Source organism: Ammospiza nelsoni, chromosome 5 (genome assembly GCF_027579445.1).
Source record: "Ammospiza nelsoni isolate bAmmNel1 chromosome 5, bAmmNel1.pri, whole genome shotgun sequence".
NCBI classification, from domain to species: domain Eukaryota; kingdom Metazoa; phylum Chordata; class Aves; order Passeriformes; family Passerellidae; genus Ammospiza; species Ammospiza nelsoni.
Window position 1 is genome coordinate 32,560,502 of NC_080637.1, and position 12,109 is coordinate 32,572,610.

Below are 12,109 nucleotides of genomic sequence, written 5' to 3' on the forward strand. Positions count from 1 at the left end.
TTTTCTGGGACAATACTGTGGTGAATTCAGACTTGAATTTTCAAGTCGCAGTTCAAGCATTTATTCCAGAATAACTGCTTACAGCTAAGCATATTTGTACTGAACTGGTGACAATTTTTGCATTGACCATATTAGAATCTCTAACTAGATCAACGTGTGTCCTAGATTTCAGGAAATTCAGAAAAATCAAACGGAAAATAACTTTTTTCTCCTCCCTGCTATATGCTAGAGCTAAGAGAGTTCACAAATCAGTATTGAAAAGCAACACATTGGATCAAATCTGCCAGTCTGACTTACCAAAGCTCTTCTACCTCACTCATTATTCTACATTTAGAATTTCTGTTCCCTTTTCTAAAGCCAAACAGTATAAACTATATAATGACCATTTTGGATAAGGTAAAGCGTTATGCATACATTCACAAGTGAGGTAGAAATATACAGAATTACCTCTTCACTTAACTTTTAAACTGTCTAGTGCTGCATGAATCTCAACATTCTGCTGGTGATTTGGGCTGGAAAAAAATACTGTAGTAAGCAAAACTTCCACTGAGTTTTTTGAATTTTCAATTTGGAACCTCTAGTGTGCATAAATAGGTTTTTTTTTCCCTCTTCATGCTTTACTTTGTATTTTTCAATACCGAATTTGATCACTATGATGCCCATTTGCATTAATCACTTAATTCTTTGCAGTACTTCATGGTCATTCTTGTTTAATAGGAAAAGAGCTGCAGTGTCACCTGCCAGTGCTGCAACTTCAGCCATTCCAACCTCATTTCCTTTCCAGACCACTAACCAACCAGGGAAATGCAAAACAACTCCCATGAACCTGAAGAAACCCTCTTTGCTTTCCAGACATGATGACAGAAATCTGTTCTTGCCCTCTTCTCAGGAAGTTCCTGGCCTATGATACTTCTGTAGCTCTCCCCCACATGTTTTTCCTCCCAACTGGCATGTCACATCTTGAAAAAGAGCTTTTGGAAGTCTACATGAAACCATTCTTTATTGGTGTCTCCAGACACATCTGGGAGCTTAACAAAAAAAACCCTCCTTCTGCAGAAATTGGGAAAGTGTCTCATGATCTTCCAAATGTTTTGCTGTCTAAGTCCTCAGTTGATCCAATGTTCTCATTCTGTTCCTATTCTTTTGCTCATGCCTGTAGCCTTTTTAAAATGTGAAGTCATCATTCTCAGGGTGAAACTGCATATTCTACTAGCAGCTGTTCAAGATGACAGACAATGATGGTTATTCTCAGATTTACATGTTCTGCACAAACACTTCAGATTATATTAAACTTAGATCATTATTCTGCCATTAAAACATAATTATATTTATGGTCCATAAAGCATGGAACAAAGCAAAAGTTATGTAGAGCTGTACTTGTATGTGAGCATCCAGACTTCCAAATCTAAAATAGGCTTTCTTTTTAACCCCTTTGTTCTTTTTCTGCCTGAAAGGACATTTACTACTGACACGAAAACACAAATGTCATGGAAATGAAGATCATTTGCATATATTGGGCTTTTACATGACATAGGTCATGCACAGAACTTACAACAGCAAAGATTAGGGCTTCTCCAAGGAGCCTCTTGAACCAAGGAAAAACAATGAAGACATTTAGCCAGGAACAAAAAACCCCATGTCATTCTTTCTGTCTTCACTTCTATACGTCCATGCCACTCATTCAAGCATTTTCATTTTAGCCTGGTTGTGTTCAGATAAGCCCCTGTCTTAAACAATTCCTCAAGGGATATCCAAACCAAGGGCCAGCTGCAGTGGAGTAAGGAGGAAGCTCGTCCCTTCTGCAAGCTTTCCTCAGCATGTAAGGCATGATGGCCCAACGTCTTGGTTTAAAAGACGAACATCTTACCCGCTCATCCAGAATTTATAAAAAAACTACCTCCAAGATAGGAAAATTGTTTTGCTTTCAGAAAGATCCCCTGGCACATCTTTGCCTTTATATGCTTTCTCCGCTTTGTAGTGCTCCCACACTACAATGAACTCTCTGGAGGGAGGTACACTTATTTAAAACATTATCTTCTAGAAGAAAGATACACCTGAAAGAAGGAAATGCCTTTTCTTTTAGTATGCAGGGGTACACCTCCATGTTTGCTGCAGTTTACACTAATCAAAGATAGGTACAAAGTAGGCATTGGCTGGGGGAGAAGGCTGACCCCATGCTGAGGAGGACACATTCTTACCAGCCAGTCATGTTGAAGTCACGGTACAGCATCCTCTTTCCAACCTCCTTGCGCTGCACCCTCCGTGGAAACTCTAGATGTGTGAATTCATTTCCCAGCAAGTGAGGCTGCATGTAAGCCTGTGGGCAGAAATCAAACCACAGATACCACATAAAACAAGACATCATCTATTTTTAATGAGCTAGCATTACCATCCCTTCCTGGTCCCTTCCCACACAAATTCCACCCACTACTCTACCCTTCTTTTTAAATAAGGACAATGATGTGCTCCATTTCAGCAAACAATGCACATACACAATTTCTGCCCCTGCCTGATATCCAGCAGCAGCCTTATGCAGCTTTAGAAGTTGTCTTGCCCTCAAAATTCTTTATTTCTTCTCCCTACTCCTCAAGATTTGGGATCTCTAAACTACACTTCATCCATTGACCCTGAAGGAGTCTGCAGAGCTTTGTAAAATAGAACACATGCCCTTTTGTTAGTCAGCAAGAGAGAAAGGAATGATCAAATACAAAGCCATGGAGAGACTTGAAGGGGTGATTGTGCAGTGAAGCTCAAGCTTTTTGACTCGCAGTTCAGCTATGCCAACAACACAGAAAACCAACATTGCTACCACATTTTAACTGTCACCACCTTGAGAAAAATGCACCCCATCACACGGCACTGCAAATAAACACAAAGCTACAAAACAGCTTATTTTCTTGTTTTTGAAAAACTACATCCTTCATCCAAAACAGACTTCAAGAAAAGCAGCAGCGGTTTTGTGTCACAACTGCAACTAAGGCACTTTGATGGTTTTAATGCTCAAATGCTGCTCATGTCCTTTGTGTTGCACTGCTCTGCAGATGTTGGGAGGCCTTTTTGCCAGAGTTGTGCCTTTGACTCACACTCTCCAAAGCTGACCATAGCCGAGAGCATCACGAGGTTCTTTGTCCACCGTGTAAATTTTTGCATTGAATTTATAGACAGATCACTTGACATGATAGTTTAATCCTAAAAATACTCTATTTCTTCTTTCTGAAATAAATCTCACTCCTTTTTCTTTAATACTGAAATAAACAAGCCTTTCTCTCTTCCTCCGCAAAGCTGCATTGTGAGAGAGCTCTTATGAAAGACATAGTCAAATTGGCTAGGGAACTGAAAAAAAGTTGCATTTCTTAACCTTTTTGCAGATAACTCTTTTTCCTTATCCAGCCTGTTAAGGCAATAAAGCCTGTCTTATCTTCAGCAGCAGCTGCCATCAAGGGAGATGAAATGAGCTGGGGTTTAGTTTGTATATATGTCATAAATCTAGTGCTCATCAAAGGTAAACAGCAGGAAGCACTGGAAGCCCTTATTGATCTACCTGGCATCTGTCATGCAGATAGTTCACAATAAAATATTTCCTGCATTTAAGAGTTGAGCCTGCTCCCACTCAATTTAATAGGAGCTCTATCAGGCTCAGCACATCACAATGCTAACTTTCTATCAGCTTGTCCCTGTTCCCATCACCAGACATCGTTCCAGAAAATACCTCAAGCTTGGTTGGAACAGGACTGAGGAAGGTTGCTGTGTGTAGCCAGCAAGATTGGATTCTGCTTTCAAGAGGTGGCTTTCAAGCACACAAGTGATCTTGACATCACAATCCCTTCCTGGAACAGGAACTCCATCAAATTCTCTCTGTGTACAGTTAAGGGAATTATATTTTTTTTCCTTGAGTCTACAGTCAGCCAAGGTCCCCTTCTACACCCAAACATTGTTGTCAAGGGCCCTCTAATTGGATCCCTCTCCTCATTACAGAAATAGTTGAGAAGCACTAGTGAGTTTTGAGAGGTTTAGCAGTATTAGTCCACATGAGACTTTTCATACTTCCAGAACACTGGAAGTATGAAAAATGAACTTCTTCATTTAAAAGTACACGTAAGCTTTTAATTTTATTTATTTTCATTCCAGTTGCAAAAAAGATGGAAAATTCCTAATGGTTTGATGCATCGCATAATATGAACGATATTTTTTCTTTGTATGATAACAAAGAGCTGGATTGGTTTTGGTATATTTAAAATTTCTTCTGCTCTATGATATTGTAAATAATGAAGTCAATCTGCATTCAAAGTGAAATTCGGTTTGCTTTTAAAAATGCACAGCTTATCTTGATTAAAACATTATAAACCACTACCAGCTAAATACTGTCACCTGCCTAAAAAACAAGGTCATACTTAAAAAACAATCACACCTGATATCAAAATGAAGTTATCTAACCTTCAGATTGTGACATTACTAGTCTGAATAAGAGGTTCAGAAGAAAAACATTACAGGCTTTTATCCTTTTTTCACTTAAAACCAAGAATTTTCTTTAATGAAAAGGTAAAGCAACCAGGAGAGACTGCATTGCATAAAGATTTACTCAGATGGAAAGTCTGAGGTCATAACTGAAATAAGATTAATAAAGCTGGCACAGTTACCAGTGGACTGCTAATGTTCAAGTAAGACTTCTCTTCCGCAGCCAAGCCTCAATGCTTGATTTACAATCCAGGGATCTTAACTTGATTCTAATATTTTTGGTGTCAGTGAAACAGGGAAAAGAGCAATTTGGAAGCTTCTGGTGTCTGAGATCTGAATTCTTACGTGAAGAAATGGGGATTTTTGTTGTGCTTTGCTTTATTTATTTAATTTTCCATAATTTTTACCATTTTTAAACTATCAATTTTGATGTTTCACTGGTAATTCTACAGAGAGAAGAATGTTCTACTACAAAACTCAGTTGCAACTTCCAGTTGGGTTTGTTGAGAACTGTTCTCCATGTACAAGGCAGGGCTCTTCTCCCCACCTCAAGAAAACCATGCTGGGCAGCAGAACCAGAAAATAAACAAAAAGCAACACTTTAAAAATCTACAGAACTTTCAAACAGATAGACATGCAGAACCATGAAATCCCCTCAAGTGATCAAACAACAAAAAAAAGATAAGTGAACTAACTACCAGAATTTCACCTTTGATGACACAATGTATCTTCCATTTTTTAATTTGTTTAGTCTCAATTTGCAGGAACCTCAGATCAGAAACACCACTCAGAGAACCTGAAATTTAACAAATAGTGTGGCTACCAAACACTTCCTGTATCCTTATGAGGTATTTTCAGACAACATTGTTATTCTGTGTTATGGAACTGGAACATTTGTCATATTTTCTCTTTCAGAAGCTGTTGGAGCTTTTCAGCATAAATCTGGCATAGTCTGCATTGTGTGTTTTTGGTACTCTGCCATTTTATGGTGTGTTTTGTGGATGGATGCATTGCATTCAAAATTAGTTGTTTAAAATGAAGTTCAGTCAAAGAAATATTAGTCATGGTTGCATTTACTTCCTGCTGTGTTTCCTGGTGATTAGAAAAGCAAACATGAAATTAAGATAAACCTAGACTTACACACTAGCATGCCAGTTAATTAGGTGGCAGGAAACACTGCATGTATCTTATCTGCAACTCAGTAAGCCCTGCCACTGCCTTTTCCACTCCTTCAGTAGGCACTGCCCTGGAAAGTTGCAGGCACTAGTGATTTCACAGCATTCTATGCTATTTTCAGATTTGCTGCTTTCCCCTACTTCAGCTATTATCTTACAACTTTTATTATATTGTGCCCTTTTCTCCAAACCAATATTCCACTACATGGGACTACTGCTCACAGCAGCATGCACAGCCCAGCGCACCCAGAAGTTTTGCAAATAACTCAGCCATTATCATAGGGACACATTTAAAACAAAGAGAGATTAAAATTAAAGGATGTGGTGGCAAAAGGAAGGAGAAGACTAGAAGCCAAATCCATCTCTTGACTGGTCTCTCATCTTGTGAAAGGCCAGGACCCCTTCCATGTAACCACACATCTCCTTTACCACAGCATCATCCGCTGTGTCAAACGGCTGAAGTAATTCAGGGAGCCAAAACTGTAAGGGAATTACATCTTGACTGACTTGCAATTGAAGTGCTGACTGGATATTTAGCAGATCTAGGTTCATTTTCTTCAGGCTCAGGTTCTGCAAGCGTTCTGCAGCAGGTGAATACTAGTATCACTACTATCCTCACCTGAGCAACAAAATAAGAATAGATCCCCTTTGAGCCCATGACTATCTGGGTTCAAGAACCTTTGCTTGAATGGTGGCAAACACAAAGAGCACCCATAGTCACTGTCACTGGTAGCCACCCAGTCTCTACTAGCAGTGACACTTGCACTGGTAGAAGTGGTCTACCATTTCTGGTGAACTTTAGAAGAGCTGTTTGGCTGCACACATGAAGATGCTACAAACACCACATTGACTTCACATGACATCCTTAAAGTGTAAATTTCAGTAACTAAAAGAAATACACCCATCTGCAGTACACTCAATTCACCATTCATTTTAAACACATTTTCCAAGGGAATAAGTAACAAAATCTATCCTATTTACTGTTGCAATTTAGACTATCGTGACTGAAATTAATAGTCTCCTCAGAAGATGAAAGAAAAATTGCTTCTGGCTGTCGCTGCCCACACAACTGCTGAATCTACCAGAGCAGTTCCCAGTAAATACTGGATTTTTTTTTTTCCTTCAAGATACACTGATACTGGAAGTCAGGACTTTTCCCAAGAGATGTGTGGAAGTCTCCTGCTACAGAATTTGCTACACAAATTCAGAAGGAGGTGTTTGAATGCCCACCAGTGGAAGGGAAGCAACATGGTACACTGAACCTCTACAGAAACTGAAGGATCAAGGGAATACTGGTGCAAAGCTTTCAAATTTTACAACTTAAGAAGTGCTCTCTGACTGAATGATTGCCTTCTGCAATACTCTCACAAGCTGCCTGACACAGAAGTCTGTCTCTATCATATAGCCAGCCTGAAGTCTGCAGCTGGATGCTGCCCCATCACTGCCCTCATATGGAGTGATGACCAGACTCAGAGCTGCTTCAAAGTCAGAATGAATGGATAGACAACTTGTTCTTTTCAGATGTCCATGCCAGAGGCCTACTGCCAAGGTAATTCTTGGATGCATGGAAATAAACTTGCCAGGACAGGCAAGTCCTTTTGCTTCCATTTGCTTCCCTCCCCTCTTAGTTACTCAATCAGTATTAGCTGAAGCACAGTTTTGTCTAAGACTAGATTGGAGGATTTCATATAAGATACGCACATGACGTGAACAACTCATTATCCCATGGACTTCTTTCCACACAGAAATTAGGGCTCAGAAAACAGGGCCTAAAAGAACATCTCATGTGACTGAAGGAATCAACAGGCACTAAATTTAGGCAGATGAAAGCTCCTTCATTCTGGCAGCACCAAAAGTGTCTGCTGCACAGGGAACAGCCTGCAGGCTGTAAATCCATACACTCCCTTTGCTTGTACAGTAATTTCCTCATAGTGAACAGGATCTCTGCATTTACCAAGTAAAATATTAATGCTAAAGTGATTATGGATTTTCTTCCTATTGTGCAGGAAGAACAATTTGAAGCACAACATATTTGAAACAAAGAAACTCAGTTTTAACTGCAAATAAGAAAATAGACTCCAAGTAAATAACTTTCAGACAGAACCAGAGACAAGAGATGTTGATGGTAGAAACACAGACTAATAGAACCTGGGGACAGACAAGTGATAAGAGGATTAATTGGGATCTAATCAGCAAGATAGATGCAAACTTTGGAGTGTAATGCTTATGCCAACTTTGCAAGAAGTTTGAAGTCATCTTTTTATTTTTCTTTTTTTAAACACAAGAGTAAAAATCTTACTCAGGGAATGTTGTGTTTGAAATTATCTGTAATTTTGTTTCACGCTCTTGCTGTCTTGCATGTATTCTCTTTGAACATGATACCCATAGACCTGGCATATTTGTTACATACAGAATTAAAATAGACAAACAAAGGTAAAGGAATTTTCCACAGGAAACAGCAGAAATGCTTTTCAGATCAGCAACTGGTTTCAAATTTAAGCCAGAAAGGACATCAAAAGAGAAAACAAAAACCCTTGTAGGCAATGTTTTATCTCATATTTCCTACAGAAGTAGCAGACTCCCTAGATGCTAAAGATACCTCTTATTTTAGAGGCAAACAAATTATTTTAAATGTAACTGAATTGTAAATATTTATTAGGCCTCTTTTCCATTTGGTTCTCTGAATATGAATAGTCCCAAAGCAGTATTTCCTCTGAAATTTTCAGCTTCAAGCCAATGAATCTGACTGAAAAAAAATTAAATGTGACAATTGAGGAAACACAATTTTTTCTTTAAAACCTTCCACCTCCACCTTTCAAACACAGGGATTTTGTCTAGTTTCAAGCCACAGTGGAAACTAGGCTGAAAATAAAAAACACCTTAAGACCTGGGAACATCACTAACCTTGGCCTGTCCACCTTAAGTCAGGCAAGGCTGAGAGTGACCCCACCTTGGCTGAAGCTTAAATTTCTAAAAGAAACAGAGGAAGCACAAAGGAAATCTCTCAGTCATGTTAGAAATTACATTCTGACAAACAACTAATCGACTTCAACCAACTAATCTGTTCATCGAAGAAAACCTTAAAAAGTAACAGGATGGTTTGTATGAAAAATAACACTTTAACTTCTATCCCTCAGGCAGCTTATCAGCTAACACAGCTTGGTCTATAAAGCATCCCAAGTGTCCCCAGCTAGTCACCCTGTCCCAGCTTTATGGGTGCTGCTACAGTAAATAAAACTAATGTTTGATCACCCATCCTATCCTGCAGCTACTAATGTTCACTGAGATCACCTCTAAGTTGGATATCTTTCTCCTGATGGAGATACTACTGGCATACTGTTTGAGTAAATTAATTGAACTCTGCAATATCACTCACATACAACGAGCAGTCTGTGGTATTTCATACTGTCACACAGCAAGCACTGGGATGGATTGAAATACATGTGTGGCTCATAAACTCTGTGTCTGAGTTCTCAAAATCCAACACCAGTGTGTTGCTGAAGGGTCTGCAGCTGAACAATGTACACAAGCATAGCCACGCTAATTGATGGCCTTTGCTGAAGAGGTAATACTCCTTTCATTGAGATTTGCACCACCAGGATTTTCTCCACATCGGCTGATGGCTTAAAGACACACATGATCAGTCACTGGTGTTCAGTGGACACATCATCCTTCACTGAGCCACAGCAACTCAGCAGCATTTCTCTAAGCCTTTGACATTACTGGGCAATGCTTGTCATCAGCAGCACCTGATTTGGTCCTCAGGTCTCTTACCAGATACTGAAGTCGCTGGCGTTCAGTCTCTGGAGTGAATTCTGAAGACATTGGAATGACTTCACCATTTCGGATTATTATAGCTCTGTAAAAGTAATAAAACATCATCAGCACAGAAAAAAAAAAAAAAAAAAAAAGTAAAAAAAACCCAGAAAACCACAGGGTACAGTCACACTCTTATTCTCTTCCAAATTACAGTCAAATAAAGCCATTTCTTTTCTACTGAGGTTGTCAGCAGACCAGGATAATTCCGGCCCTGCATCCTTTAGGCTGGGTAACAAAGTATACTTCTATAAGCTGAGTTCATTTTAGAGCCCACAAAAACATCCAAGCAACAAAGGCAAGAGTTATTTCAATTGATGTCTACAGGGTATCTTTATTAAGTGAAATGCAGACACCCAGAGGAGATGCTGCAGAATCACTGATTGTAGAACAACTCTTTGCAGGTTTTAATAACAGTTGTGGCTGACACTGTCTAAACTACTGGCTTCAAATGACTCATCCAAGCACTTTCCAATCATTAATTGGTCATATGTCATGTCAGAACATTTCTACTCCAACATTAAATGGAAATAGTAAAGCAAATCCTATTTAGCACAAATTTAACTAGTTACCTGCTGAAAGATGGCAGGTAATGGTATGACTGTAGATTAGACAGGAGATTTCATCCACATTGCAGAGTTCTGCAAATCGCAGAGAGAGAAAATTTTCTCAAACACTTGCCTGTTGCCTCTTAACAATCTGATATGTTGCACACAAAATGGTCCAATCTTTCCTTGGTGCAATGCCACTGGCTGGAAGGAGGGAAGAATTCACCTAATATTTCTACTACATTCTGCATTCATGTATTCACTCACAGAACTATGATCCTTTATCTTTCCATTATTTAGGCAGCTCTGTAAGTAGAGCAATGCCTGGCACTTTTGATAAACTATGTATCATCCCAAAGACTTTAATGCCTGCTGTGGAACTGTTTCTCAGCCATCAGTAGATTAATTCAGTGTTTAGATAACAGCTCTCCTCTTGAACATAGACAGAATTTGGCATAGCTAAAAGAAGTATTTGCCACTTGGATTCCAGTTTCTCTATGTTTTAAATGTTCCCATTTCTGTGATATTTTCACCCCACTGATGTCCTATGCATGAGCTAGCTTACTTCCCTTGATCATTTGATCGATTTGCTGTCATTGCCTCTATGCCAGCTGTTCTGATGCCACTGGAATGCAACCAACAAATATGGTAGGCACACAAAGACTGAGAACTTAAACTTCTAAATTCAAAACACAGGCATCTTGAGAAAACCAACTCAGGTACAAACCTGAATTCTAAAACTAGTGGCATTGGACAGATTTCCAAGTCTTGTGGATTGGTCACTGGACTAAAATTGCCTCCAAATTGTCATCTACTACTGCTAGTATGCAAAAGGCAGCAGCATTATCTATGATTAAATGAACTGTTCACATTCCTGAGATTCATGTGGTAAAGAGCAGACAGGTTCAGGATGGTACAACAATGGCAGATGTGGGAAGAAGCTCTGGCAATGACAGGAAAACAAATGGCTTTGCTTTTAAAGGTAACAAATTTACTGCTCTTGGACTTCATTTCTTACTGCTCTTCACTTCCTTGCAAATAATCCTGTGTAGAAATTAGAGGCAGTAAGAGTGCATCCTACATACTGAAGGTTCCCCCTGGCCCTTAATTAAAACCAATATTGTGTATTTGGATAGACATGGTAGTTGCATGTGCTTAATTTCCTAAAAAAAATTGTGCAAATTTTTGACAGATTTTTTTCCTCCTTTAGGGAATCTGAGTACAGACTTACAAAAATGCCTAGCCAATCAAAAATAATAAAAGTTTGCTGAAAATTTTTCTTTTGCATTTCTGAGACAGTAATTTAAATATGAATTAAGAACTCTAACATCTCTCTTCTGCAACAACAGTTTTGCTTTTATTTTTGCAGTTCCTAAGGTATTCATCTTTGAATGAGATTCATTTACTCAGACAGGGAACATTTTATACAACTTATTAAAAAGTTATTTGATTCAGGTGGAGTAGGCCTCCACCTAAGGGGTCTGTAGGTTCAGTACAGAGTATGTACTCTGGCAATAGTCTAGACCAGACTAATGAAAGAAGCTGATTAGACTCTAAACCAAATTTTATACATTAGTTTAAGCAAGTCATAAGGGATTTTCTGATCTTTTGCTTGTCTGAAAGAGTTAATATAAAACCACACATTGATATAACTGCTAGTACATCAGGCTAATTTTCTAATTATTCTTTAGTCACCATTTCACAGGAAATCCATATTTTAAAGGCCACTCAGACCAGTCTGGGGTTCACCTTTTTCTTTGTGCACATTGACATGCCTCGTATATATTTTGATAGCTGTCATTCTCACTTCTGTGGGTAGAATTGGGCCCTGAGGGACTCACATCATATAAAAAGCAATTCAGAGGCGAGTGGGTCAACCTTTCACAGCTCAACTTATTTTCACCAGAACTGGCAGCCACCTGGGATGAAAAGCACAACCTAGCACATACACAAAAAAATCTTCAGAGTGGGTGGAATTAAAGCAGTACTGTTGATACGCGGTAAAAGAGAGTTTTATGTTTTTCATTAATGTTTTCAGCAGTTGGACTTTATTCAACTTGCAAGTTACAGCTGTTCATAAGAGTCAAATGATTTGATCTGAGGAATGAGACAGCT

General features: G+C 38.9%; 1 protein-coding gene across 1 annotated transcript in view; it reads right to left on the reverse strand.

Moving 5' to 3' along the window:
• PPM1H (protein phosphatase, Mg2+/Mn2+ dependent 1H) overlaps positions 1-12,109 on the reverse strand; it is a 129,736-nt gene that overhangs the window by 32,201 nt on the left and 85,426 nt on the right. The window contains exons 5-6 of the mRNA XM_059472413.1: positions 9,405-9,489; positions 2,199-2,317 (exon numbers count right to left, since the gene is read on the reverse strand). Of these exons, the coding sequence (XP_059328396.1) occupies positions 2,199-2,317; positions 9,405-9,489 (204 nt within the window). The remainder of the gene's footprint in view (positions 1-2,198; positions 2,318-9,404; positions 9,490-12,109) is intronic.